Below are 27855 nucleotides of genomic sequence, written 5' to 3' on the forward strand. Positions count from 1 at the left end.
CAAAAACAAAAAAAACAAAAAACGGGGTCTTGCTCTGTCACCCAGGATGGATGCAGTAAGTGGCACGATCATAGCCCACCTCAAGTTTGAATTCCGAAGCTCAAGGGATCCTCCTGCCTTGGCCTCCCAAAGTGCTAGAAATACAGGCATGAGCCACTGCACTTGCCCTCTAATTAGTCTTTTAAAGAGCTATGAAGTGCTCCTCCCTTTTGTGCTCTGTGCAGTGTTAAATATACAAACAAACTAGAAATAAATGGCATCAGTATTTAAGAAAAGCATTCTATGTGATGAGATATGAGCTAGAATAAGGAGAGGCAGGGTACTATAGGCTTTTAAATTATTAAAATTTTGTATTATACAGGAAATAAATTTATGAAGAATGTGGCTTTATTGGGACTCTCAGTTACAAGACACAGAAATCCAACTTGAACCAGCTTAAGGAAAAAGGAATTTATCTTTCATGTGACTAACCACAGAAAGGTTAGGAGTAGAGCCAGGCTCAGGGACAATGGTATTGAGGAGTTCAAACATCCTCAAGTCTTTGCCTTTTTCCCCCTCCTCTCTCATCTTCACAGTCTTGTTTTTAGATTGGCTTCATTCCACTGGGAAGACTGGAACTACAACCACTTAGAGCTCTGGGCATTCTTTTGTACAAGTGCTTGAAAACATTTCCTGCCAGCTCTAATGAGAACTCCTGTGGCCAGGAACAAGGTCTGTAACTAGAAAGAGCATGGGACAAGTGCGGAGCAGTCAGAATAATCACTGCAAGCTGGGAGTGGCTTAAATGAAATTAGGGAGACCTCTGTTTAGTGATCTGGGAAGACCTATGGTTGATTGCTCAGTCTGCCTGTACTAGTTGCATGTCCCTGAAGAAAAGTGACTGCTTTTTCCTCATCTCCAAGGTTACTGTCTGCTCTATGGGCACCAGAAGGTTTCAGGGTGAAACAGTTGAGGTGGGCCAATGAGACCAAGACACAGGTGTAAGATACTCCATCCTCCATGACCCTTAACAGAAGTGGACATTTTCTTGAGCAGGAATTATGCATTAAATCTTGGGAGGTACATAGCACAGTGTCTTGCTCCCAGGTGCTCAATAAATATTAATTTACCAACAAGAGAAACAATAAATATGATACAAATTAACTGCCAATTTCAATCAAATACTTTGGGTCCTCACTGACCCCAAGAAACTCATCAGAATGTTCTCATAGGAAACTTACTTGTAAATTAAGGTACTACCAGCAAGACTCAAGGAACAAAAATCACTCACCTTCCTATTTAAACATCTACGCTGCCATTACCCTTGCTCACATTACCTTTCAGTTTCTTTTCTATACAAAGTGGAAATGCAAAGAATATATGGCCAAGCAGTTGGACTTTTTTGCTTAGGCAGAACTTGCCATAACTGGTATGAAGAGACTGAGCTCCCCCAAAACATTTTTGGCATCAAACTCATCCTCAGACTGACAAAATCCCTTGTTTCCATTCCAGTTCTGCATTCTGAAACCCTGTTTTCTAGATTCTGTGCCACGATCAGGGTCTCAAAAACCTTAAATTTCTTTTAACCACCTATTATTGTCACACATACACACACAAAATTCATAATTACCTGCATTCGTGCAGGGTAGATGTTTTCATGTTCAATGATAAAGTACATGGTTGTAAGCTCAAGTCCAGCAGTGATCTGTCTTATAAATTGAAAAAAGGGGTAAACCACAAATTTCACCTTTCTTTCCATTGTCTAGAACACAGTCTTTAAGATAGAGATAATGACCACTGCTGCTGACATAGTCTGTAGACCACGTAATCACCCAAATAACCCTCATTGCGTATGACTTGTAATGAGATTATATTCTGAAGAGGGCAAGGCATGGAAGACATAATTGGTCTTTAGTTAAAATTACATTTTTATGCCCTGATTTTCTGTTACATTCCCAAGGGAGAAGAAGAATTTCTGAGCTATCTTTACCAAGCAGTGTTGCAAATCCTGTTCTAAAGTTGTCAGAACATGTTTTATTTCACAGAGTAATCATACCCACTACAGTCTAGCAAAGAAACCAATGACAGCCAAAGAGCATTGTGAAATACCTTTATTTTTATTCTGAAGAAGTGTATATATGTTAGAGTATTAAATCCAAAGAGAATGTATCTGTGAATTTCTAGAAAAATAAAGAAAAGTAAAGAAAGTTCTAGTCTTCAAAACAGGTGATAAACTTTTTAAACATTTTTGCACCACTGTAACAACATAGTACACATTTTACTGTTTGTCCTAGAGGGAGATATACTACTAAATTATAGGCAAACTGGGACATACATACTATATAGTACATAGGGAATTCCTGATTACGAAAGATTCAACAATATGAATATTTACAAAGTATTTCAATGTTCTTTTGGTTAAATAGAAATCTTAAGTAATTGTCAAGTGGGCACATTCTTTTTCTGTGGCCTCCATTTCCTATCAATGTGTTGCCTTCTGGGGGACCTGCCTTTCTGACTCTAGAGTGACCCTTTTGAACATCTGCTGATTCAGGCTTAAGTGGGATACCTCCCAGTAATATTTGTACTTAATTTGGAGACCATTGAAATGATAGCTTTCCTCCCTCTCCTCTAGTCCTCTTACATCCAAGGATCCCTGAATCGGAAAAAGGCCTGGAGATCTTCCTGTTGAATGTTCCTCTGTGTGTCTCCATCTGGCTAATGTCCTATCCCACAGTTTTTCCCTACAGAGATTGAGTAGGACAGGGAGTGGGGCCTTGGCTGCCACTTTGGAAAGATTGCCAGTTCCTTCATTTCAGCTCGAAGGCCATCACATTTGTCTAAAGTGTCACTTTTTATGTTTTCCAGTTCATTGTGCACAAATTGTAATGAGATAGTTAGAAAAAACAGAAAACTGACACAGGGTTTCTTTTTTTGTTTTTTCTTGAAAAATCTAAGCTCTTAAAAGAATCCTGTTAGATTTCTTCAGACTAATTTGCAATTAACTATTCTAAAACAACTAATGTTATCCACATACTGGAGAACCCTACAACAAAACAATGAGACCTCTGTCTAGTGCTCATAACTGAAAGCATATTGACAATGTAAAAAAAATCCTCCCAAATGATACTAAGGCTGACATGCTTTGTCTTCCAACTCAGCTTAGGCCTTGCTGAGGAGGGATGCAGGTTTTCTTTGTGTAACCCTCTTGTGTGTCACCAAGTAGCTTTGCTTCAGGTGGTGGGAGTATGTTTATGGCCAAGTGTGAATGATGATTCTGGAGTAGGGTCCCTCTCCTACCACATTCAACATGTCTGAGGCTGTGGCACTCACACACTGAGGAATTGGGGGTTTTTTTGAATATTTTTGGAGACAGCACTTAATAAAGCACTTGAGAACCAGAAAACTCAGTTCAATGAAATTCAACACAATACACAAGCATGAGGTGATGACCAAGAAGAGGATGAAGATCGTCTTCTCAGTGGGTCTAGAGATGAAGCAGTCCACAGTGTTGGGACAAGGCTTCAAATCACACTTTATAAGATAGGGAACACTAAAGCCATCATATAGCTTATAAAATAGAACAAGGAAGCCAATTTCAAAACCGGTTTTAACAATGAGGCTGATAAGATAAGTGTACCATAGACCACCATCCATTGTACCTAGGCTGACATAGAGTTTCTTTCTGTGCCTTTTCTCTCTACTCTCACGATAGGCTACATGTAAAACCACCAGAAGCGAAGGTGTGGAGACCATGATCAGTTGTAAGGCCCAAAGTCTGACTTGGGAAATGGGGAAGAAGTCATCAAAACAAACATTTTCACAACCGGGCTGTCTACTGTTGCACTCAAACTCTTTCTGCTCATCTTTCCACACATGCTCTGTTGCCACCATGTAGACCAGCAAACGGAGGACAAACACGACAGCCAGCCAAATCCGTCCAATCCCAGTGGAGTATTTATTTACTCCACTCAGGAGATCTCTGAGGAACATCCAACTCATGACTTAGGCTCAAAAGAAGGCAAGACTCTGCAAAATAAAACAATTTCATCAGGATTCATTTACTTCTATTCTACAGATCATTTCTACTATTTGAGGGATTATGTAAGATAAATTACAATTTCTGCATTACAACAACTCTGGTGGTTTAGGGCTCTCCAAGAATCCCGAAGGATATGCTTACATATAAGGAGATGATACAACTGGTCCATGGACATAATTAATCCCATGTCCACTTTAATTTGAGATTTGGTTGGTCATCTACCCCACTGCCCACTACCCCATTTGCAAACAATTCTGTGGTTGGCAAAATCTTTCTGGTTTATTGCTTCCCTCTAAAGATGGATGGGTCATGTTACTCATATGAAGATAATGAGATATGAATATCAAGGTGATCCTGGTATCTTGAGATGTCCTTCACATGCCAGATTGTTGACGCTGTAGTCTCTACTCACTTTCTCTAATTCGTTAATGCCCCTCCCAATCCTTGAGGTTTATTACCTGCTCCTACTTCCTCTTGTTTCGCATATCCCATATCAGCAGCTCAGCTTGCCACCAATTTGATAATGAAAAGTAAAGCTCTCCAATACAAACTTCCTCTCCCTCATCCTCCAGACTGACATATTCACACCCAATTTACCTTCTTTACCCAGTTTAGAGGGAGAGTCTCCCTCTTCTTGCCCCAAAATAATCATTCACACTCTATATCCCATTCTTGATCTGTCAGTTTTCCCTGTTTTGTATTCTGTGGTCTTCAATCTCCCTTGTCTCCTTCCTCTCAGCCTACAAATATGCTTAAGTGTCCATTTTTAGTGGGGGAGAGGGAGAATCTTCATAGCTTATCTTGCTGACAGTCTTTCTTCCTTTATCCCTCATTTCTACTTCCTCAACTGTTATTTACTCCTCAACTCATTGAGTCTAGGTTTTCTGTTCATCATTGTACTTAACATTTATGCTAAAGTTAGCACCGTCATGCAACTGCCAAATCTTGTGGACACTTGAATTTTATGTAATTTTCCTGTAACATGTGACACTGTTGCCTGCACTTGTGTTCCTGAAACTTCTTCAGACTTGAGTTCTACACCACTCTACCCTCTCTTCTTGTTTCACTCCTCCTGATTCTTTCATCTTCGTTTTTGTTGTCCAGCTCTTAAGAATTCTGTCCTTTGCTCTTTTCTTACTCTTCATGCTCTCCCTAGAAAATTTCACTCATCCCCATGGATTCGACTTCTGCTTTCATCTTCCTGACTCTCCGTAAACCTACATAGTTCCCTGCCTCGTGGTGATCATCTAAATGTCCCACAAGAATTCTGAACTTGATACATCTACAACTGAATTTGTTCTTTTCCTTGCCCTTCGATTTCATTCTTATTGAATGGCATCACCAACATCAAAGCACCCATCAGAAATCTCATATTCATCCTAGACTCCTCTCTCATAACCCTTTTTTAATTGTCCACAAAGTTCTTCAGATTCCTCCTAAATGCATCTCAAATCCATCTCCAGGTCACTGCTGAAATCTCATCACTCCTACAACTGTCACTAGGTTCTATTTCCAGTCTCATCATCTCCTCCCCTCACCTTCTAGTACATACTCGATGCTATTTAATTCTCTTAAACTTCTTTGCATCTCTTGCTCTTTTCCCAATAAAAGCTAATAAGGATCTGAAGAGCCTTCTTTTTCATTTCAGTGACATTTTCTTTCTGGCACTGACTGCTTCCATCTTATCATTGAACTCCGTGGGATGGGCCTGATTCATTGTTTGTTGGGTCCATGATATGCTCAGAACTCTGTTCTGTGCTTTTGAATTGATCTCTCAAAACCACTCCGAAAGGTGGTTTTTTGTTTTGTTTTGTTTTTTGTCTTTGTTTGCCTTATGATGGTGGTGGTTTTGTCTTGCAAATGAAAAGGCAGACTCAGAAATGAAGCCACTTTCTCGAGGTCACAAAGTAAGATGCAGAGCAGGGCTCAAGTCTAATTTCCATTATCTGACAGCAAGGTTTCTCAACATTCGCACCATACACATTTTGGGTTGATTAATTATTTGTTTCAGCAGCTGTCCTATGCATTGTAGGAAGTTTAGCAGCATCTCTGGCCGCTAGCAGCTAGAAACCAGCTCCCCTACCATCTGTGACAACCAAAAGTGTCTCCATATATTTCCAAATGTTCCCGGGAGAGAGGAGACAAAATCTTCCCAGTCGAGAGCCACTTTTTAAACTTTCTACCATAACTAGTAGATATGGGCTAGAGCTCCAGGCCTGCCACTAATTTACTTTATAATTTCTCAGGTGAAAGCTTTGCCTTTTCAGCTCGTGTTTCCTATTACAATAATTAATACTACTTGTTTTCTGCATAGACTCAGCCAAAAGAGAATCATGGAAATGGTGATGTGAGGGGAAACAGGGAGTTAAGAAAACTGAGATGTTCCAACAGCATGCATGTTGGGAGCATAATACATATTCTCTTACAGAGGAAGCAATATAGAGCAAGCCCACATTCCAGAGCCCTGAGAAGACACATGAAGGCTAAGAGGTATTTTCAGGGAAAACAAAGCTACATGTACACAATGCCCTATTCAGCAGGGAATAAATACTTCAATGTCCTTGTTTTCAGGACACAAACAAAATTGTATTAAATAAAAAGGATTCTTAAGCCTACCGGAAAGGTTAATGTCTTTATGAATTATTAAAACAAAGCCCCAAAGATTAAAAAGGAAAAAAATATTATGTTTCCCCATGACATGTATCACTGGGCGTTTGTCCATATTACTCAAGAGGATATTTATGTAATCTTACTGAACATTTGAAAGTACCTTGTTGGGCATTTTAGAGGTAGGAGGAAGGTAAGATACTGTGTTGCTAAAAGAAAGGCAACAAAAAAAAGTGATCTTTGAATAGAATCAGAGGATGATGGCATCAAATGTCATAATTATGACTTATCTGATAAATGTCCATCCTATTTAAAAAAAATTTTTTTCAAATGGAGTCTCGCTCTGTTGCCCAGGCTACAGTGCAGTGGTGCAATCTCAGCTCACTGTAACCTCCGCCTCCTGGGTTCAAGCGATTCTCCTGCCTCAGCCTCCCGAGTAGCTGGGATTACAGGTGCCTGCCATCATGGCTGGCTAATTTTTGTATTTCTAGTAGAGACGGAGTTTCACCATATTGGTCAGGCTGGTCTCGAACTCCTGACCTTGCGATCTGCCCACCTCAGCCTCCCAAAGTGCTGGGATTACAGGCATGAGCCACCATGCCTGGCCCCTATTTTCAGATATTTTGCTGATGGAAAGACAATGGCATTCTTATCCTTTACAATAAGAATATAAAAATTAAATCTGAAGAAAACCTAATAAGAAACACTATGAAATCAGAGACCTATCACTCTTTCATACGTATATATTTGGTTCTTGTAACAATTGGAGAAAGCTATTTATAGAATAATGTTTACAAAGCAAGCCAATTAACAGACATCTGGAAGATTACCATGTAGAAAAATCATATAGTGAATCCTTTTAAATCTTTCTTGCCTCTACATATATGTCAATGTTCCCAAATCATGTATCTCCAGTGCAGACCTCTCATCTCTGACTTTCAGCTGCCTTCTTGTCATCTCCACTAGGATGTCATCTCATAAACTTAAAATATTCAGAAGTGAAATCTTGCCAGTACTTTCTTCACTTTCTGCCTCCCAGCCAAAGCAATGATCCTTCTCAGTGTTCTCTGCCTCAGTAAATTGCACCACCATCCACCCAAGTGTCGAAGCCAGAAACTTGGAAGTCATTCTTCATCCTTCTCTCTGCCTCAAACCCCACATCTAATCTACATTCAAGGCCAAAGTTTTTACCTTTGAAATACATAGCAAAACTTTTCACTCTTTTCATCTGCACTTGCACCACTCTAATCCAAGCCACCTTCATCTCCTGCCTAGACACCATAGCAGCTTTCTAGCTGTCACTCGTTTTCTCATTCTTGCCCCTCCAACCCATTATCCATTCAGATTAACTTTTAAAATGGAGACTGTGTATTCTCATTTCTCTGCCCTACCATGGTTTTCTGTTGCATTGAGGGTAGGGGGAAAAAGGCCAAACTCTTATCTGGACAACAAAAGCCTGTGTAGTTGTGCCCATGCCTGCATCTCCAACCTTGTCTTACATATCTCCAAAGGATACTGAATTCCAGACATGCTTTCCTTCTTTTGGTTTCTCCTTTACACAGTACATCTATTCTGTTCCTCCTTCCTACAATACTCTGGTCCCCTTAATCTGAGTCAGAGTGGCTTTCCCTGACCCCACTAATCTAAATTAGGTCTTCCTTGGTATTCTTGTTCATTATGTTGGCTTTTTTCCTTCATGCCACTTATAAGTTGTAATCATGTACTTGTTTTGTGATTAATGTCTTTACAGACCACATGTTCTTTAAGAGAAGGAACTAGAGTTGCCAGATGAAGCAAATAAAAGTGTAGAATGCACAGGAAATGTTGAATTTCAGATACTACACAAAATAATTGATTCTCATTATGCCAATTTAGCAAGCAGCCTTCTGAGTAATAATTTTTTTCTTGCTGAAATGGTTTATGCTGTGCAAGGAAGTCCTCCTGAAATTAGACACAAGAGCTCCAGTTGCTGGAGATGCATTTTATAAATCAGGTCCCTGGGCTTGGCTCATGTGGATGAATCCCTTAGAATAGATTGAACTCTGAGTAAACAATATGCCTGACTTTCTGAACTTTTGGAACTGAGTGCCAGTTCTGATTGTGGTGACACTGTTGAGACCCCTGTTGAGCAACCCACTTTTCTTCTTTTATTGCAGTATGAGCTTTGCCACACCAGCAACTTCTCGCCCAACACTGGAGGCTTTACTTCCTGCGAGGTTCAGGCAATGTCAAGCTGGCCTCTGGGAGGAAGATAGGCAAGGCTACCTGCATAAATACTGTCCAAAAAGCCCTTGCACTGCTGGGAGCCAGAGAGCTGCTTCGTCATTCCCCAAAAGTGCTGGTTTGAAACTTGTGTTTGAGGAGCACTGGATTTCCAATTGCCTTGCAGACGCCAGCGACACTCCCTGAAAAATCCATCAGCCTTCATACCCAGCTCTTTTCACCTCTTAGTAACAATAATGCTCACCCTTGGGCACTTGACCATTTCTGCAGCATTTCACAGCATCTCATCCAATGCTTACCTCCATCTTCAGTAGTGAGCAGGATGTATAGTACAACCTTCAATTCAGTGATGGAAAAACTGAAAAACTCAGAGAGGTAGGAGACTCATCCAACACTCCCAATAAGTCACTAGCAAATCCAGCAGTAGAAGAACCCTAGTTCTACATGGCTAGTCTCTGCTCTCCCCTGAGTGCTGGATTCTCTGGTCCATTCATAACTCTGTTCTGCCTTGCATACAAATCATCTAACCCCTGAAGAAAACTATTTCCTCCCACAGGCATCTTTCCATCTCTGAGTCCTGTTGTGTCAGCTGACGCTAGCAAACTCTAATTCCCTGTTTGAATGAGGCATTTTTATTTTTGAAGATGGCCTATTTGGAAAATCCCTAAAACATTGTTTCCCAATCTGTGGTCCCCTGAGGGTTTGTTGTTATATTCTCAAGTGTCTACAAGAAGTTTATATGTACGTTCATATTCCTAAGCTTTTAAAAAACAAACAGAAAAGCAAAAAAGCTGAATGACCAGCTCGTATTTCAGGACTGCCAGAGGATGTCAGCATTTCTACACTCATATTTATGAGCATTCTGCAAACTACACAGCACTCAGGCCCAATCCAGTCCACCACCTGTTTTGTAAATAACACTTTTTGAGACTCAGCCATGCCTAAATGTTTACTGTTGTTGATGGCTGCTTTCATGCTAGAACTGCAGTGTGGAGTAGTTGCGACAGAGACAGGATGGCCCTCAAAACCTAAAATATTTACTATCTGGCCCTTTGCATAAAACATTTACATAGTACTTAAAATCATACTGGAACCAAGTACCAGAACTTTAATTATTTCAGCCTATGAGAAACAACACATAATGGGTATGCTCAAGAGAAAGCCAAATAAATGAAGCACGATGGGTAGATGTACAGCAGGAATGAAGCCTGCTAGTAGTTTGATTGGAGACAAGTGGTAGACAACAGACAAGCCATCACCTGGCCCACAGAACAGGTGAGCCCAGCTTCAAAGAATCAGGCTTCTATAGTCAGTAGCTGGTTCTCTCAATGAGTAGTGATTTAGTTTCAGCAACATATCTTCTGTCTGCTAAACTTTATTTTAATTGTATTGGTTTTGTAATGTTCAATTTTTATTTTGTAAATGTAGATGCATAAGAGCCATAAATCTACATGCAGTTTTAGGTTTGATACATGTAAATAATTGTATATTTAAAAAAATAATTTTTGACACTGGGAATCCATGAAATACTGAGTAGAAAGAACAGTACCCACACAGGCCGACATATGTGTATACACACCACTTGCAAGGTTTTTAAATTTCCTGAATAAGCATTGTCATTTTTAGAGAATCCCCTATTAGAAACAGTGCTGAAGTTGCCCTCCATCCACACAGAAAATGTCCCTAGAGGGTCCTGGACTGCTCTTCTGTGCCCCCTCGTCCTGCTCATTCACATCAGCCCTCACACTTTTTGCTCAGGTCTGGCATTCTTTCTTAGCTACACTCTCTGAAAGCTTTAGAGTCAACCACACATTCTACATAGGCAACCTTACTTCGTGGCAGCTTATCCAGAAAGAGCACATGTGATGCGGCACAAAACTGAACGGCAGTATGATGAGATTTGCAATAATTTGGATAACTTCTGTCACTGAAACTTTTTAAAAAGAAGTAATGACTACCCAATTACAAGAAATGCAATTTTCCCTTTAAATAGACAAAATCTATCGTAAGAAAAATAAGCTTAACTTACCTCTTGACACAGATGTGGAGATTAATAAGAGATCCAGTCAGTTACTCATTTGATTTAAAAAAGCATGAGTTGATTATATTGTTTCCCTGAAAGCAAACTAGTGCTTTAAGCCCGGTGGTTTCCAAGGTAGTGTAAGCCAAACAGGTGTAACCTGATCATTTGTTCTGGCACATAACTTAGATAAGAATTCCTGGGTCTCTGCTGTTTTCAATATGTATTGAAAGAGAACTGAAACTGGAAAAAATCCAAAGTCACTCATATACACACAGTTCATTGAATATTCCTTTTTATAAAACCTTGCTATCATCTACACAAAGAAGCTGGAACAATGAGGGTGTGTTTCATCTCTTTAAATGATTTTCCAACATTTTATCAAAAACTACCTACAAAAATTCAATCAACAAAATAACAATTTAAGTTAATATATCTTTGATGAGCTTAATTTAACTTCACTTCATATGTCCTATTCTTGGAAATCCAGAAAGTAAAAGGGCATAGTTTTCATTTTCATATTTTTAATAAATGTATGCTATTATTTTAAAAAAATCTAATAGCACAGCAGTAGAGAGAAAAGTAAAAATCACTTTCCCAACCCCAGAAATCACTGATAACAGACATTTTCTATGTATACAAAAAAACAGATGAGAGAGAGAGTGATTTCAAGTACTTTATCCTTTTATGGAACCATTTCTAGGCGTGAGATTATCTAAAATTAAAGATACGTAGAAATGAAAACAAAATGATTTCCTGCTGGAATGAGAATAGCTTAGAAAGAGAATTTTACAGTTGGAAATGTTTTAGATAGCATGAAATTTAACACCTTCATCCCTTCATTTTAGAGATGAGAAAACATAACCACAGAGAGTGACCTGCTTTAGGACTGAGAGCCAGCATGAAAAGTATAGAAAGAAGCTAGATGAAAACCACGTCTCAGGGCTCTTTTCTTCACATTGTGGTATCCACATCCACAAACCATGTGAGTTTCAGCGCAGGTTCTCTCTGGTTGCTCTTCATATTCACAGCCCTTGGAATTATTCCATATATCCATATACGCAATCCAAAATCCAAAGGAGAATGTAGTTTATTTTCTTTTATTCTATTTATTTATTTATTTATTTATGTTTTGAGACAGAGTCTCGCTCTGTCGCCAGGCTGGAGTGCAGAGGTGCGATCTCGGCTCACTGAAACCTCCCCTTCCCAGGTTCAAGTGATTCTCTTGCCTCAGCCTCCCGAGTAGCAGGGGCTACAGGCACATGCCACCACGCCCAGCTAATTTTTGTATTTTTAGTAGAGACAGGGTTTCACCATGTTGACCAGGATGGTCTCCATCTCTTGACCTCGTGATCTGCCTGCCTCAGCCTCCCAAAGTGCTGGGATTACAGGTGTGAGCCACTGTGCCTGGCCTGCAGTTTATTTTTTTAATCATCAATTTATATTATTAGTTATGTTACTAGGCAATTGCTAGATAAATTTTCTCCATATCCAGTAAAGCAAATATTGCTTTGTTTTCTGAGTTTTTGTTTTGTTTTTGTTTGTTTTGTTTTGTTTTACAGAGATCCCAGGATCCCAGAATATTGATCCAGTTCCCAGTTCCCAAAGGGTTACCATCATGATAAGATCCCAAAGTCTTGTCTCTGGAATTGTTCGTCCCTTTCAGTTTCCACTCCTTTGTTCATTATTGGCACTCACCAAACTTTATCCATGAACTTAAAGCATCACCTGTTTGTGCTAAGACACCTTCTGCTAGGAGCAGCGGGGCTAAGGACGTTTGTTGTTGCCACAACCTTGAAGGTTACTGTACTGAAGCCCCAGGTGCTGATGATTCAGAGGATCCCAGCCTTCTAAAAATGTCAGCACTAACCCAAACAAAGGTAGCATGCAAGAATCCAGTATGACAGAGGTGTAATTTTCCAGACAAAGATCCCTCCAGTATCTCGCAGTATCGCACACAGAAGCTGGAAGAAGGAGAAATTACCAGGGGCTGGGGGCGATCAGAAGAGGTTCTATGGAGAGCAGGATGCAAGTTGGATCTTTATGGAAAGAGAGGCATGAACATGGGCGTGTTATGGACACAGTGCCTCTGCTACACTTTTGACAAAGGGATTTAATTCTTCCACCTCCATCTTTGGTTTGGGAGAAACAAATATAATAATGACCACAGAAACAGTGGAGTATTGTAATAGAAAATAACACCATATTGAAGTCAAAAGGCTAAGGGTAAAGTGAAATAAGAACAGCAGAACTGGAGAAATGCGATGAATATTATGAGCCTCATTCTTCTCTGCCCCTTTTGGATTTCAATTTTAATAGCTGCCTCTTCAGTGTGAATAAGTGACCCTGCAAGATAATCAGAAAGTGCACAGCCCAGAGCAGACAAAGGCAGTGTAAGCCAGAGCCATTGAATGACTGGTGTGTCCCCCTCAATGAACTACACAAGGGTGGGGGCTGCAGGAAGACACATCTGAGTGATCACTCTATTGAGAAAGACCACAGAGTTGTGTTGAATGCAGCTGCCATATGAGAAGAACATGGTCAAGGTTCTAAGCATTAGCACCAGAGCTGGCTGCAGTGATGAAAGTACAAGCACTACTGTGCATTGGGAACCATCACACATGTAGAATTGTGCTTTAAACTTGACCTTTATTTCTCAGCAGTATCCCTCCCAAGAGAAGCCGGGAGTTCTGGTCTTTTTTGCACTGCTTAGAGGCAGTTGGAGCACTGTGTTTTGTTTTGGCCTGAATAGGGCCTTTGACAAACTCAAGTAGGTCTAAAAGACAGTGACCAGAGGGATGAGGACATCTCTAACTATGTCATAGAAAGAAGGATTGTAGCAATTTGAGATGTTTATCATGGAGAGGCAAGGTACAGGGGAGTTACTTAATAGAATTTGGTGTCATTTCTAATTCCAGGTTTGTTTGTTTGTTTCCCCCACAATATATATCCATCTATCCATCCCATAGACTCTGAGTTCAAACAAACTGGGCTTGGAATCCTGGACTTATTTCTTACTTTGTAGCCTTGCTCAAGATGCTTGACTTCTCTGAACTTCCATTTCCTTGTCTCAAAATGGGAAAAGGATTCCTTGCTTCACAGTGTTTTTATAATGGTTAAACAAAACAATAGCTGCTCAATAGATGGCAGCTATGATTATCTTTGAAAGCAACACTGACCTTGGGTTGTATAATTTCCTGGCCAAAAAAAAATGGCATAAGAAATGAGAGAAGTATGCATAGATTTGGGGAAAAAAACCACAACTACCTTTTGTACTGGGCAGCAAAACACTTGTGGGGAGGGCTGCCTCCAAATGTCAGAACAATTACTTCTTGGTACAATTTGGAAACATAAGATACCCACATGAAGAAGGAAGTGACTGGCAATTCTCAGTTGTACCAGTAGTAACAGATGATTTGTAGCATCTAGAGCAACTCCAGGAATGCAATAAACATTGCTTAGTAATGATTGACATTTGTGACATCAACTCTGTCAAATGACAAGTGTTTTTGAGGTTTCCTGTTCAGGGAAGAATGGGGTGAAGGGCTCTGTGCCTTCAGCTGCTGCCTTTTCTGGTGCCATAGGTGGTTCATCCATCTTCTGACTGATGTAGGAAAGAATGGAGGGAAAATACTCTGTGGGTACAGAATATCTGAGGGGCATAGAAATGGTCACATTTTAGCACCATTTCTATATCTGAAGTGAGTTTTCAGCCTTTTTCCAATGAAAATGTGAGTCCTGATTTCTTGATTTTAATCACAGTTCATTGCTGCCTGGCAACCTAGTGGTGCCAGGCATGGTGAAGGACCTTGCCCCACACCAGAGCTGACCATCAGCAGAGCCGTCACTCTGGTCCCAGCCAGATACCATGTCTCCTCCCCGGTAATAGAATTTCAATATTGCAACATTTTCAATATTTGCACTTAAAGCATTAAATATGTTCTAAGCAATTTCCATGTCCAAGAAATGTTTTGAGATCTTATTTTTCCTAAGAAAGAAGAACTCACATATTCCTAACATCAATTTAGCTACCACTGCCTCAGACCTTTCAGGGTTTGACAGGGTTCTAAGTTGATGAATGCATGTGCCTCTAGCCCTAATTAGTTTTCTGGTTGTTGAGTCAACAAATGAAAAGCCGTATTTCACTCATCAGCATTTTGTGGATCTTAAGAAAACAAGTGTGCAGTATCAGAAAACATTTAGAGCCAACTTATGTATTTGCTGTATATACAGTACAATAGTTATTATAGTCGTGTGATAGATAAATCTAGTATTTTATCTTGCTCCTTCCTTATTTGAATTTGCTTTAAAAAAAACTGTGTGCACATGGATGTTAATGCAGGTGTTGGGAAACAAACAACAAACTGATCTCCACCAACTTTTACCAAATAAACAATTCTTAATCACTTTCACACGTACCTCCAAGAAGAATCCTATTTTAAGAGTTAAATTTTATATAAAGACATAAACACAGCCAATAGAATCCTATTCTAGAAAATTTATATAAATCCTTATACTTTAAACATAACCTGTAGATTAATATATGAAACATAAATATGTACATAAGTAATGACCTCCCGTCTACAGTGACTGGAATTGACTCATTGCAACTATACCTTCATTATGTCCTCAGGAATTGTTGCCCTAATTATCTGGCAATAATGTGAAGATATTGGGTAACAGCGTCTGACAGGTAATAGGTATTTGATGAATGTTAGTTCCATTTAAGGTTAAAGAGGCAAAGTATTAAATAATATTACAAGTGTATTGGACTGAAGACTTGGAGGGAAAGAGAGAAAGGATTTGGGGAATAACTATTGCTCTTTTGTTCCTCCCCTTGGGAAGTCCTATTGATATAAGACTATTAGGGGAAGGGGGTTGATGTGGTACTGAATCTCTCCAAGACCTTATGTATGAATTTATATAAAGGGAAAAGACCTAGCCCTCTTTTCTTGGTCCATGATTATTTCAGAGCCCACATTCTAAATTAGTTAACTCTTTGCAGGGGGTGGTCTTTAATAATATTTAAATACAAGGTAGATTTACCCTGAAGCTAATGAAGTTTAAGCTTCATGGCCCCCGTAAGGCCCTGGGAAGGGCCCGGGCAGTATGTTCTCATAGTAACATGTTTCTGTAAAATCTGCAAATACATTTTAACCATAATCAGTCAAAACAGCTGTCTGTTTCTACTGTAATTTTTCCTTCATTGCACTTCCCCTCCTGTCAGATAGAGTTGGAGTGGCCACAGGACCTAGCTAAGGGTTTGGGTAAGCTAATTTGGGCTGTTTTGATTTAGTGAGGTGTACTTGTGTGGTTCACATTCATTTATGTTTACAGTTAATTTATGGCTATGTGTTATGGTATAGGGGTGGCTTCTAAGAATCATCCTACCTCCCATTGTGCTGACTCACCCAATGTTGTAACCAAAGGAGCAGAGATCAATGTCGTATTGCAGTTTGAATGTGTCCAGTGATACCCAGCATCAAAAGGATGTGAGCTTGGAAGAGAAATATATCAAGGCAGATATTAGTCTGTGGAAAAACCTTACAAATATGGAGAAACTTAATGGAAGTTTTCCCCAAATTGATCATTTCCAGTGTAAATACTATTAGTAAAAAGTAATCAGAAAAAAGAAATTAATACAAAATTAAAAATTGTTAATAATTAAAAGCACATTTTAAACAACTACAGTAGAGAAATGACTGAATTATCTTTGTTGATTCTCTAGAGAAAATTTAACAAAGTTACTGTCACATGAAAAGGCAATTGAATATACAGACAATAAAAGTTCCTTAAGGAATTTAGTCTAGTAAATGATAGAAACATTTCTAGGCTTCCACAAATGATTACAGTGTCATGAGGCAGGAGCTTCTAGTAGGATGAGCACTGAGTTAGTGTTGCTCCTCACTCCACCTGGACGGGCAGGGTCAGGGCAAATGAGGAGACTGGGTTTGAGGACTTAAGGATTTTGTAAACAGTTCACTTGACCCTAGAATGCAGGGCCATCTTTCTCTTTGGTTTTCTTATGATGATCCTCCAGAGAAGGGCTTGCCTTGGACAAGGGGAGGAGATAAAGAGTGTTTGAACAACTCTGTCAACAGAATTAAAGAGGTTTTGATCAATCAAAAGTAAGTAAAAGTGTTCTGGTCCTTGAAGGCAGGTATTGGCTGGAGTCAGAGACAGAATCAAAGGGAATGGAGGGGTCTCCTCCTACTGGCTATGACAGATTTGTGGCCAATCAATCCTCTAGCTGAGAACAACTAGAATGGCTAATATAACACAAAAACAAAACAAAGTTAAATTGTCTGAAGGCATCAGAGAGCCACCAGTGTAACCAGGAATTGTGGAACCAAGATCACTGAGAGAAAGAAAATTCACTGAAGCCAACCCAACATTCCCCTTCTCTATTTCCCTTAGGTTTTCACTGATATAGAAGCAGCACAGGCCAAGAAGAGGAGAACCAAGAGGAAAGTGAATACTGTCAGGTTGAGAACTGAAGCTGAGCTATTGGCATCTCTTGGTGCTAGTGAGTTAAAATTAGTCTTCAGGATTTGCCAACATAAAGAATTCCTGGTATACACCCCAGAATTTCAGTAGGCAAATAAGAAATGAAAGGGCTGAAATCCAACTCTAAATCACACGGAGTCCTTACCAGATGAAGATGATATGTTCCTACTCTGTGTCTCACAAGCTAAAAACAAAACAAAACAAAAAAATACTTCTCAAGAGGAAAACAGCATTATCTAGAAAGAACTTCCATAGTGTAAAATGCATAATTTCAGCCATTTAATAAAAAACATGGAAATAGACTCATCCCTCACTCGCCACTGATGACCTGCCTCACCGCACCCACGCCCCACTGCCATCCCACAGAAATGCTTCAATTACCCACAGTCTTTTGCCAGATGAGACCGATGTCTAGGGTACTAGCCCCTTATCTCACTTGGGATTTTGCCAAAGATGTAAAATTTGGTGCAGATTCCCAAGCCTTATTTCTTCAAGGTGTAGACTTTTTAGCAGATGCTGTAGCTGTTACAGTAGGGCCAAAAACAATGATTGATCAACTGGGGAAGTTCTAAAGTAACAAAAGATGGTGTGACTGTTGCAAAGTCAATTGATGTAAAGGATAAACATAAAAATATTGGAGTTAAACTTGTTCAAGATGTTGCTAATAACACAAATGAGGAAGCTGGGGAGGCCACCACCAGAGCTATTGTACTGGCATGCTCTTTTGCCAAGGAAGGCTTTGAAAAGATTAGCGAAAGTGCTAATCCTGTGGAAATCAGAAGTGTGATGTTAGCTGTTGATGCTGTAATTGCTGAACTTAAGAAGGTGTCTGAACTGTGACAACCCCTGAAGAAATTGCTCAGGTTGCTACGATTTCTGCAAATGGAGACAAAGAAATTGGCAACATCATTTCTGATGCAAATAAAAGGTTGGAAGAAAGGGTGTCATCACAGTAAAGGATGCAAAAACACTGAATGATGAATTAGAAATTATTAAAGGCATAAAGTTTGATTGAGGCTATATTTCTCCATACTTCATTAATACATCAAAAGATTAGAAATGTGAATTCCAGGATACCTATGTTGTATTGAATGAAATGAAAATTTCTAGTGTCCAGACCACTGTACGTGCTCTTGAAATTGCCAATCCTCACTGTAAGTCCTTGGTCATAATTGCTAAAGATATTGATAGAGAAGCTCTAAGTACACTCATTTTTAATAGGCTAAAAGTTGGTCTTCAGATCATAGCAGTCAAAGCTCCAGATTTTGGTGACAACAGAAAGAACCAACGTGAAGATATAGCTATTGCTACCGGTGGTCTAGTGGTTAGTGAAGAGGGGTTAGCCCTCAATCTTGAAGCTATTTAGCCTCGTAACTTAGAAAAAAATGGAGAGGTCATTTTGACCAAATATGATGCTATGCTTTTAAAAGGAAAAGGTTTTTTCTTTTAAGGCTCAAATTAAAAAATGTATTCAAGTAATCATTGAGCAGTTAGATGTTACAACTAGTGAATATGAAAAGGAAAAACTGAATGTATGTCTGGCAAAACTTTCAGATGGAGTAGCAATGCTGAAGGCTGGTGGGACAGGTGATGTCAAAGTAAATGAATGAAAGAGTTATGGATGCCCTTGATGCTGTAAGAGCTGCTGTTGAAGAAGGCATTGTTCTGGGAGGGGGTTGTGCCCTGCTCCAAGGCATTCGAGCCTTGGATTCATTAACTCCAGCTAATGAAGATTTAAAAATTGGTATAGAAGTTATTAAAAGAACACTCAAAAATCCTGAAGTTACTGTTGCTAAGCATGCAGGTGTTGAAGGATTTTTGATAGTTGAGAAAATTATGCAGTTGGTGATGATGCTATGTTATGAATATAGTGGAAAAAGGAAAAATTGACCCAACAAAGATTGTGAGAACTGCTTTACTGGGTGCTAATGGGGTGGACTCTCTGTTAACTACATCATAAGTTGTAGTTATAGAAATTTCTAAAGAAGAGAAGAACCCTGGAATGGGTGCAGTGGGTGGAACGGGAGGTGAGATGTTCTTATTCCTAGAATAGTGCTTTATTAATGAACTGCAACAGGAAGCTCAAGGCAGTGTTCCTCACCAATAACTTCAGAGAAGTCAGTTGGAGAAAATGACTGAAGGCTGATGTTTAAGAAAATCACTATAACCATCAGTTACTGGTTTCAGTTGACAATATATAATGGGTTACTGCTGCCATTGTCCATGCCTACAGATAATTTATTTTGTATTTTTGAATAAAAGGACATTTGTGCATTCCTGATATTGGGTGCAACCACCATGTACCAATGTACTTCTTTCAACTTAAATCACAGAGGTATTTTTACTATTCTATAAGTCAGAATTTTAGTGCTTACTATCACCAGATGAAAAGTTAAGCAGCCTTTCTGTAGAGAGTAAGAATTGTATACAAAGTAGGAAAATATCCAATTATGTGACAACTTTGTGTAATAAAAATTTGTTTAAACTAAAAAAATAAAAGAAACAGACTGACAAGCATCCAGATACTGATGTTAGTTGATACAGACTTTAAAATAGCTATTAATGTATTCAAGAAAACACATGACAAGATAGAAAATTTCACCAGAGGATGAAAATACATTTAAAAAATCAATTAGAGATTCTAATTAATGTCCCATAACTAAAATTAAGACTACAAAAGATAGCTTTAACAGCAGATTAACTGAAAAAAGATTCATTAATCTGGAAAACAAATCAGTAGAAAATGTCTACTGAAGCACTGAGAGAAAATAAGATGAAGATGTATTTAACAAAAAAGAAAAAGACATTTGGGTCATAATGAAAAGTTTAAAATATAAATACTTAGAGTCCCACAATGAGAGAAAAGAGAAAATAGGGAGAAATAATATTTGATTATTGGCCAAGAATTTTCTAAATCATGCGAAAGTTATCACGACATAAATTCAAGAATCTTTATGAATCCCAAGGAGGATTAATACAAAGGAAAACATACTGAGGTATATCATAATAAGACTACTAAAAACCAGAGACGGAGAAGACCTTAAAGGCAACCAGATAAAAAGATGCATGACTTTTAAAGAAACAAAATAAGACTAACTGCTGATTAAATTAATAAAAACAAAGGACTCCAGAAAACAATGTAATGACATATGTGACGTGCTGAAAGAAAAGAAGTGCAACCTAAAATTCTTTACCCAAATTAAACTAATCGTATAGGGAACACATCTCCATCTCCTTTTCCTGACAAAAAAAGACAAAGATATTGTGAATCATCTGTAACAAATACTGGAAGTGTCCCTCTGGCTGGGCTGAATTCCCTTTCTTGCATGTTTCTGATTGGCATGGACAGTCAGGGAGAGATGTGGGAGGTTTGGAAGACAAGCCACAGCCTTGGCAGCTGACACGTGTTGTTGCTGTCATGCTAATTCACCTTGTTGGTGTGAAGCAGCAACTGGGCCTGCAATTGCTCTACGTTCTCCTGGATCCTCCTTCATCTTCCCTGACTCCTGGGTCAGGTACGTGTTTAGCTTTGTAATGAAGGGCACAAGCTTCGGCAGGATACCCTTGTCACCAAGGTCAGAGGCAACAAGACAAAGGTTTCAGTTCTTTGTGGATTTCCAGCTTGTGCTTTTGAGTTCCAGCCTTCCAGAGTCTTCCCTGCCTGACTGCCTGCCTCGTGGACTTTCCACTCCAGTATCACACGTGGAGACAACAGCCTCACAGAGACTGTTCAACCAGCTCCCGCAATTGCACAATCCAATTCTCTGAAAGCTCAGAAACAGACCCACACATATACAGTCCCTTCCGTGGTGAGCAGGTATATGCAAACCTACCCCCAAAGGCCAAGGGAGCTGAAAGGCTGAAGGAAGAGGCTGAAAAAACCAGTTTCTCAGAGAGAAAATATTGATTTTTTTTTCCTTCTGTTTTGAGATGTATTGATCAGAGAAGAAAAAAGAAAATATTTAATAGGGACTTACAACCAGAAACCATGTTTCTGGTGGCTGTAAGACAATAAATCCCTGCATCCACCCTCTAGAAAGTATCCTTTCTATGGAAGCTTTTATGGTAAGACGTACAGCTGGTCATACCTCAGACTTTCTTGCTGAAACTTGTGACTACTGGAGAGGTCAGAGAAGCAGCTTTATGAGGGGTTGTCTGTGCTATGAGCATTGTTTAAAGACCTTGCTGCAGAACACCTTGGTATGCAAGGGTCAAACATCAGTCATCATGGTAATTTTGCATCAAGATGCATCACTCTTGTCATGCAACAGGCTTGTTTCCTATATAGTTCATAATTTTTTATGTGATGTTGCAGTGTAATTGGGGAGAAAATGGTCTTTTCAATAAACAATGCTGGGCCAATTGGAAATCCATATGGAAAAAAAATTCATCTTGATTGCTAACTCACATGATACACAAAATACAGCTCTAGAAGGACTGTAGATATAATCAAGAAAGATAAAATAATAAAGTTTCTGGATTCTAGAAGATAACAAAGAAGAATATCTTCATTACCAGGGTTTAGGAAAAGAGTTCTTAGATGTGATATGAAAAGCACTAATCATAAGGCCTAATAAATTGAATTTCAGTGTTTCAAGGAATTGATAACTTGAATTTCATTAGAATTAAGAACTTGTTAATCAGAAGACACCATCAGAGAGTAAAAAGGCAATCAGAAGATGGGAGAAGATATTTGCAATACATGTGTCTGACAAGAAAACTGTATCCAGCACCTATACAGAATTCATACAAATTAATAAGAAAATACAACAAGTGTGGGAGGGGGGTGAGGGATAAAAGACTACACATTGGGTACCATGTACACTGCTTGGGTGATGGGTGCACCAAAATCTCAGAAATCACCACTGCAGAACTTAGCCATGTAATGTTCCCCCAAAACATATTGAAGTAAAAAAGGAAAATATAAACAAAACATTCATACAAATCAACAAGAAAAATTTAGAAACTCAATCGAAGACAGCCAAAAAATAGGTACTTTGTAAAAAAGGATACCCAATGGAAAATAAGCATGTAAATGGATACTAACCACCACACTATTGAACCTTAACCTAAACATCGCACTTTGTATAAGAATTGACTCAAAATGAATCGTCTATCTGGATGTAAAACCTGTTATTTTACTATAAAACTTTCAGAAGAAAACACAGAAACAAATCTTCACAAACTGGGGATACGCAGAGTTCCTAGAGATGATTCCAAAAGCAGGAGCCAAAGAGAAAATAAGGAATAAACTTCTTGTAAGTCTATCTTTATTTCAAAATAAAATGTTTAAAAATAAGCATATGAAAAGAGAATAATTATAATCATCAAGGAAATACCAATTACACCACAATGTGCTACCACTACACAGCCACTAGAATGGCTAATACCAAAAAGACTGGCACTATTAAGTATTGGTGAGAAGATGTAGAAACAAACTTGCATTCGCTTCTGCTGGCAGTATAAATTGGTGCAATCACTTTGGAAAACTATTGAATCTATTAAAATTGAACATATGGTTACCAATGACTTAGAAATTCCGATCCCAAATATATACATATGTGTATCAAAATACAATAATGTTCACAACAGCACTATTCATAATAGCCTCAAACTGGAAATACCCAAATGCCCATCAACATTAGAATGGGTAGATACATTGGGAAATATTCATATTGTCAACCTCCTCACAAAGACCACCAGAAAAACCTGTTGACCAAGCAAAGCTTACAGAGTCTTAGTGTCTCTAAAAAGAGAAATCAGAGAGAAATATATACAGACTTTGGGGTTCTGGATTCACAAGGTTAAGGCAAGTGTTTCCAGGTAGGGAATTGATAGGAATGTGTGAAGTTCATGACACAGTATTTTAGGACTGGTGGACATAGTAAGGCGACAGTCTGGAGATGAGTTTTATGAAGAGCAAACTATTGTCCTGATTAAGTGAGCTGTTTACCTAAGTAAGCAAACTGATTGTACAAATTGGTTTGCAGAATTTCCCAATACAAATAGTATAGTACTTTATTGTTCTGCAATCACATTTTCCCTGGCAAGACTTTCTTGAGGCATAAAAGCAGTAATATTGACACAGGTGATTTCAGCTCTCAGTCCCATAGTTAAATTCAGGCTGATGCAAGTACCTTTGATTCTCAATACTGTGGAATACTAGACATCAACGGAAATGAATAATGAACTAATAATGCATCAATATGAATAATTGTAAAACCTAAAATTAAAAAAGAACTAGTATGTGGTGATAGAAGTAAAAAAGTCAGTTCCCAGGGGAGGGAATTGATAGTGAGTGGGAGGAGACATGAGAGATTCTAGGATGCTGGTGATATTCCAGTTCCTATTTTGGATGTTGGTTACCTGAGTATGTTCACTTGTGAAAATCCATCAAGCAGTAGACTTGGAATTTGTATGCTTTTCCATTCATAAGTTATACTTCAATTAAACAAAAAGTTTATTTAAAAACTGGAGTTGGTCAAGGCAAAGACCTAAGTTCTAGCACCAGTTTATACCTTAAGTATGTTATTGAAAATAAGTGCAACAACAGTATTAAAGAACATTTTAACAAAAGATGAGAATCTCTCACAAGTATACAATCCAATTATCCCTTTTGCCTTGATTCACCCAGTTTGCATTATTGCATACCTGCTGCCACTTTGCCTTATTTTATCAGACATTCATGGGCAAATGGCAGAGCCTTCTTTACCTGCCTCCCTATTCAAATTGTATTGATCAAAGCTCTACTTTCTTCAGGAAGAAAATGTGTAATATATGATGTTTATGAGCCATGGCTGAAAGAGACAGGGCATTCCTAGTTGCTTGGAGTGAGTGGTAGAGGTTTAGTGATCTGAAACAGAAATAAGGTGAGCATCTTGTTCAGATTAGAAAAACCCCAAAGTCCTGTTACCATGTGAGACTGTCCTCTCCTGGAGATTTCAGTCTTTTCACTGTGCATTTTTAACAACTTGTATCATTAATCAAGAAAAGCATTGAGTTATCTTAATTTGGTACATTCACAGCTCTGCTGTGAATAAAACAATGACTGTAATCTAAAAATAACCCTGCCTGTGTGTCATCTATTGTGTAACAACTTCTCAATGATTTGAGGAAAACCTCACAAGTTTTCAAATGAATCAAGGAACAGGAGAAGAAAGGGGATAAAAAGATAGACAAAAATAAAAGAGAAGGAATTCTTCCTACTACTTATTGAACTTAAGACTTTTCAGTTTCGTTTGAGGCATTAGGGGACACTCTTTTAGGACTGTTACAGTGAGGGACTTTATTATAGCTAATGCATCTAAGTAACTCAGTTATTTGCTTTGTGCCCTAAAAGGATGGAGCTAAAAATAGAGTTTTAATCTCCCCCAAAATCTCTGTATTTCTTGTAAGTCTTGTGAAGTATGTTCTCAGGATAAATGTCACTGTATTCAAATAAAATTGCCCCATTCCTGATCCATAAAGATTTATTATTAACTCTAATCACATTCAGATCTCAACCATCTGAAATGGTTGTTATGTCTGTTGTGCTGGAGGCTTCACTAGGTCAGAAATTTAAATCTTCAGAGAATTCTCTTGAGTTAAAATATCACACATCTCTCTCCCCAAAGTAGAAACTATGTAATAAAAAGTAATTATGTCTTATTTGGCAAATGGAAAAGGAAAAAAATTGCCTTATCATGTAGGTCAGTGTTTCTGAAAGTGGGGTTGGAGGAGCAGCAGCAGCACCTCAGAACTTTTTAAAAACGGAAATTCCCAGGCCCACACTCCAGACTACAGAATCAGAGGCTCTCAGAATGGGATCTTGTAATCTGTGTTTTAACAAGATCCTCCAGGTGATTCTAATGCATGCTCAAGTTTGAGAACTCCTCATGTAGGATAATGCTGAGGAGATGTGGATGTTTTGGACCAATTGACAAGTCTTCAGAAGCACTAAGAAATCTTGTGAGTTCATCTGTTAAGCTCCGGGACATCTCCCCTAAATAGCTATACATTTCATAATGTACAGCTTTTTATGTCTACATTAAAGTTGTTTTATTTCACAGGCACTGTATGGTGAGCAGCAATTTCTAGTACAACCTAAATGTTTCCATGCTTTTCTAGTATCTGGGTAAATATAAGGCCATTAGAACATTGATACTGGCATTTCACTGACTTATTTGCCTCTCCCTGCAGACTTTAGGACCTTAGCCCTCCCTACCCAAGGGTGTGGCTAGTGCAAAAGATCTGCCACAAAGCCTCACGTGGGCCCCTCTCTATCTCAGAGGCCCCCTGTTTTCCCTTCTTTCTGGGAAGTGGGTTTGGGCAAGGGTAGAAGAGTGAGAAGAAGGGTGAGTTTAGGGGTTTCTTTGTGTTTTTATTTCAGTTATGGGATGAAGTTTATGAAGAAATAAGAGATCTGTGCCTCAGTGCCTTGAGACAAGTTGTTTCAGTAGCCCTGGGTGCTGTGGGTAGAAGCTACGGAATGTTTTAGGACATGGATAGAGGCTGTAGGCCCATCCTGATCAATTCCATTCTCTTCCACTTGGCCCTCTTTGACATTATCTCACTCCTACCCTTATTCTAGGCAAGTGGCTGGCCCCTCAGGGTCTACGGACTCAAAGTAATGCATTGGTTAACTTCACTTCGCCATGACACCCCACCTCCTTCCTTAACATCTCCCTAGTCTACTCAACATTCCTTCAATTAATATTTCTGGAACTCTTCAATATATCTGGGAATCCAGCTGTAAGCAAAACTTACACATTTAGGAACGGAGCTTGCATGGAGCTCCATGGAGCTTTCCTGGGGCATCCACGCCTTCACAGAACTGACATTCTAATGGAGAAGATGGACAATAAAGAAATAAATCATATAATGTCAGGAAATGGTAAACTTTTTTTTAAGTCCCTCAGGAATCTCTCTTGTGCACTCAGAGACAATAGCTCTCTCGTGCGTACTCAGAGCAAAGATAGGCCCAGCTATCTTTCCACTCTGGCCTCTTCATTTAATTAGCTGCCATTGGAAGAAGGCATTTCTTTTCCACAAACATGTGGCAAAAGCACCACTCACTGGAAAAGAGCTGTTTTGTGGATGCTGCTTTTCAGGAGCATATTCCTCCCCCCGACCCCTTGTGTGAAGTGGGCATCTGTTGATTTCATCTTCCTAGCATCTGTCTCCCAACCCAACTGCTGGAGAACTGCACCTCCGCAATTTTGATAATATGACCTTAACCCTGGCCTGTCCAGCAGTGATAGCTTTCCTCCTGTCCAAAGCAATTTGCCTGAAAAAGGGCACATAACCCAAACAAGGCCGAAAGAGTCATATGATATTTGATGTATGGATGATAGGGAAGGCTCCCTTTCCACTTGGATGTATTGTAACAGGATAGAAACCTGGAGCTGCCAGCAGGGATGTACCCAATATATGAAATCAGTGTATTTAAGAAACAGAATAGAGGCCAGGTGTAGTGGCTCACACCTGTAATCCCAGACATTGGGTGGCCAAGGCGGGTGGATCACCTGAGGTCAGGAGTTCAAGACCAGCCTGACCAACATGGCAAAACCCCATGTCTACTAAGCATACCCAAAAAATTAGCAAGATGTGATGGGGTGTGCCTGTAGTTACTATTGCTTGGGAGGCTGAGGCACGAGAATCGCTTGAACCCGGGAGGTGGAGTTTGCAGTGAGCTGAGATCGCACCACTGCACTCTAGCCTGGGTGACAGAGTAAGAAAAAGAAAGAGAAGAGAAGAGAAAGGAAATAGAATGGAGACATGAAACAAGACATTCCTATTGACATGTTCAGATGTCCCATATCTCACTGCTGAAACCTATTTCCTCCGTAGACTTCCCATTACATATGGTAACATAACTCCTTTTGAACTTGAGTTAGTTTCAGTCAAGTTTCTGTCATTTGCAACTGAAATAACAGGTGTGTGCTGAGTCTTCAAGACCCTATATTCAACAAATTCTCTCTTCAGCTTCTTCCTGCTCACCATCCCTTTCGGGGATCAGATCTTGTTTTCAGTTGGCCAAGGAACAGGAAAACTTGCTGTTCTCTATTTCTTCTGTATACATGAGCTGATGTACAACTCTCTTCCCTCCCGCTTAACCAAGAAAGAAACGACCTCCTTTCCTATCAACTCCTACAATAGACACTAGATATTTTGAATGGGTGGGGGCAGAAGTTGCTGGATCCATGTGCCCAGTCTCTGCAAGAGCTCAGGATTGTCCTGCTCTAGTCCCCTCCTCATAAAATTATCTCAGTTTCTTAGCCTTTTCTTTTTCTTGCATAGCTCCAGTTCTCCAAAAGTCAGCTCCCAGAAAATATAGTTCCTACACACCAAGCAGGGCTGAGCTGTGGGGGTGATGCCTCCCCTGATTATCCTTGTGAAGGATAAGTAGGAGTGAGGCAAAGGACAGGTGCAGGAAAGAGTGTTCCATCAGGAAGTGTGAAGCCGAAGAGTGACATGATTAGATGTGTATTCTAGAAAG

General features: G+C 39.3%; 1 protein-coding gene and 1 pseudogene across 1 annotated transcript in view; one reads left to right on the forward strand and one right to left on the reverse strand.

Annotated features, from left to right (window-relative positions):
- LOC103883839 lies at positions 1-26895 on the forward strand (annotated as a pseudogene).
- GJB7 (gap junction protein beta 7) overlaps positions 2074-27855 on the reverse strand; it is a 29570-nt gene continuing 3788 nt past the window's right edge. Inside the window, exons 2-3 of the mRNA XM_021937582.2 lie at positions 16283-16368; positions 2074-4008 (exon numbers count right to left, since the gene is read on the reverse strand). Of these exons, the coding sequence (XP_021793274.2) occupies positions 3232-3981 (750 nt within the window). The 5' untranslated portion in view covers positions 3982-4008; positions 16283-16368 and the 3' untranslated portion in view covers positions 2074-3231. The remainder of the gene's footprint in view (positions 4009-16282; positions 16369-27855) is intronic.

This window comes from Papio anubis, chromosome 6 (genome assembly GCF_008728515.1).
Source record: "Papio anubis isolate 15944 chromosome 6, Panubis1.0, whole genome shotgun sequence".
NCBI classification, from domain to species: Eukaryota; Metazoa; Chordata; class Mammalia; order Primates; family Cercopithecidae; genus Papio; species Papio anubis.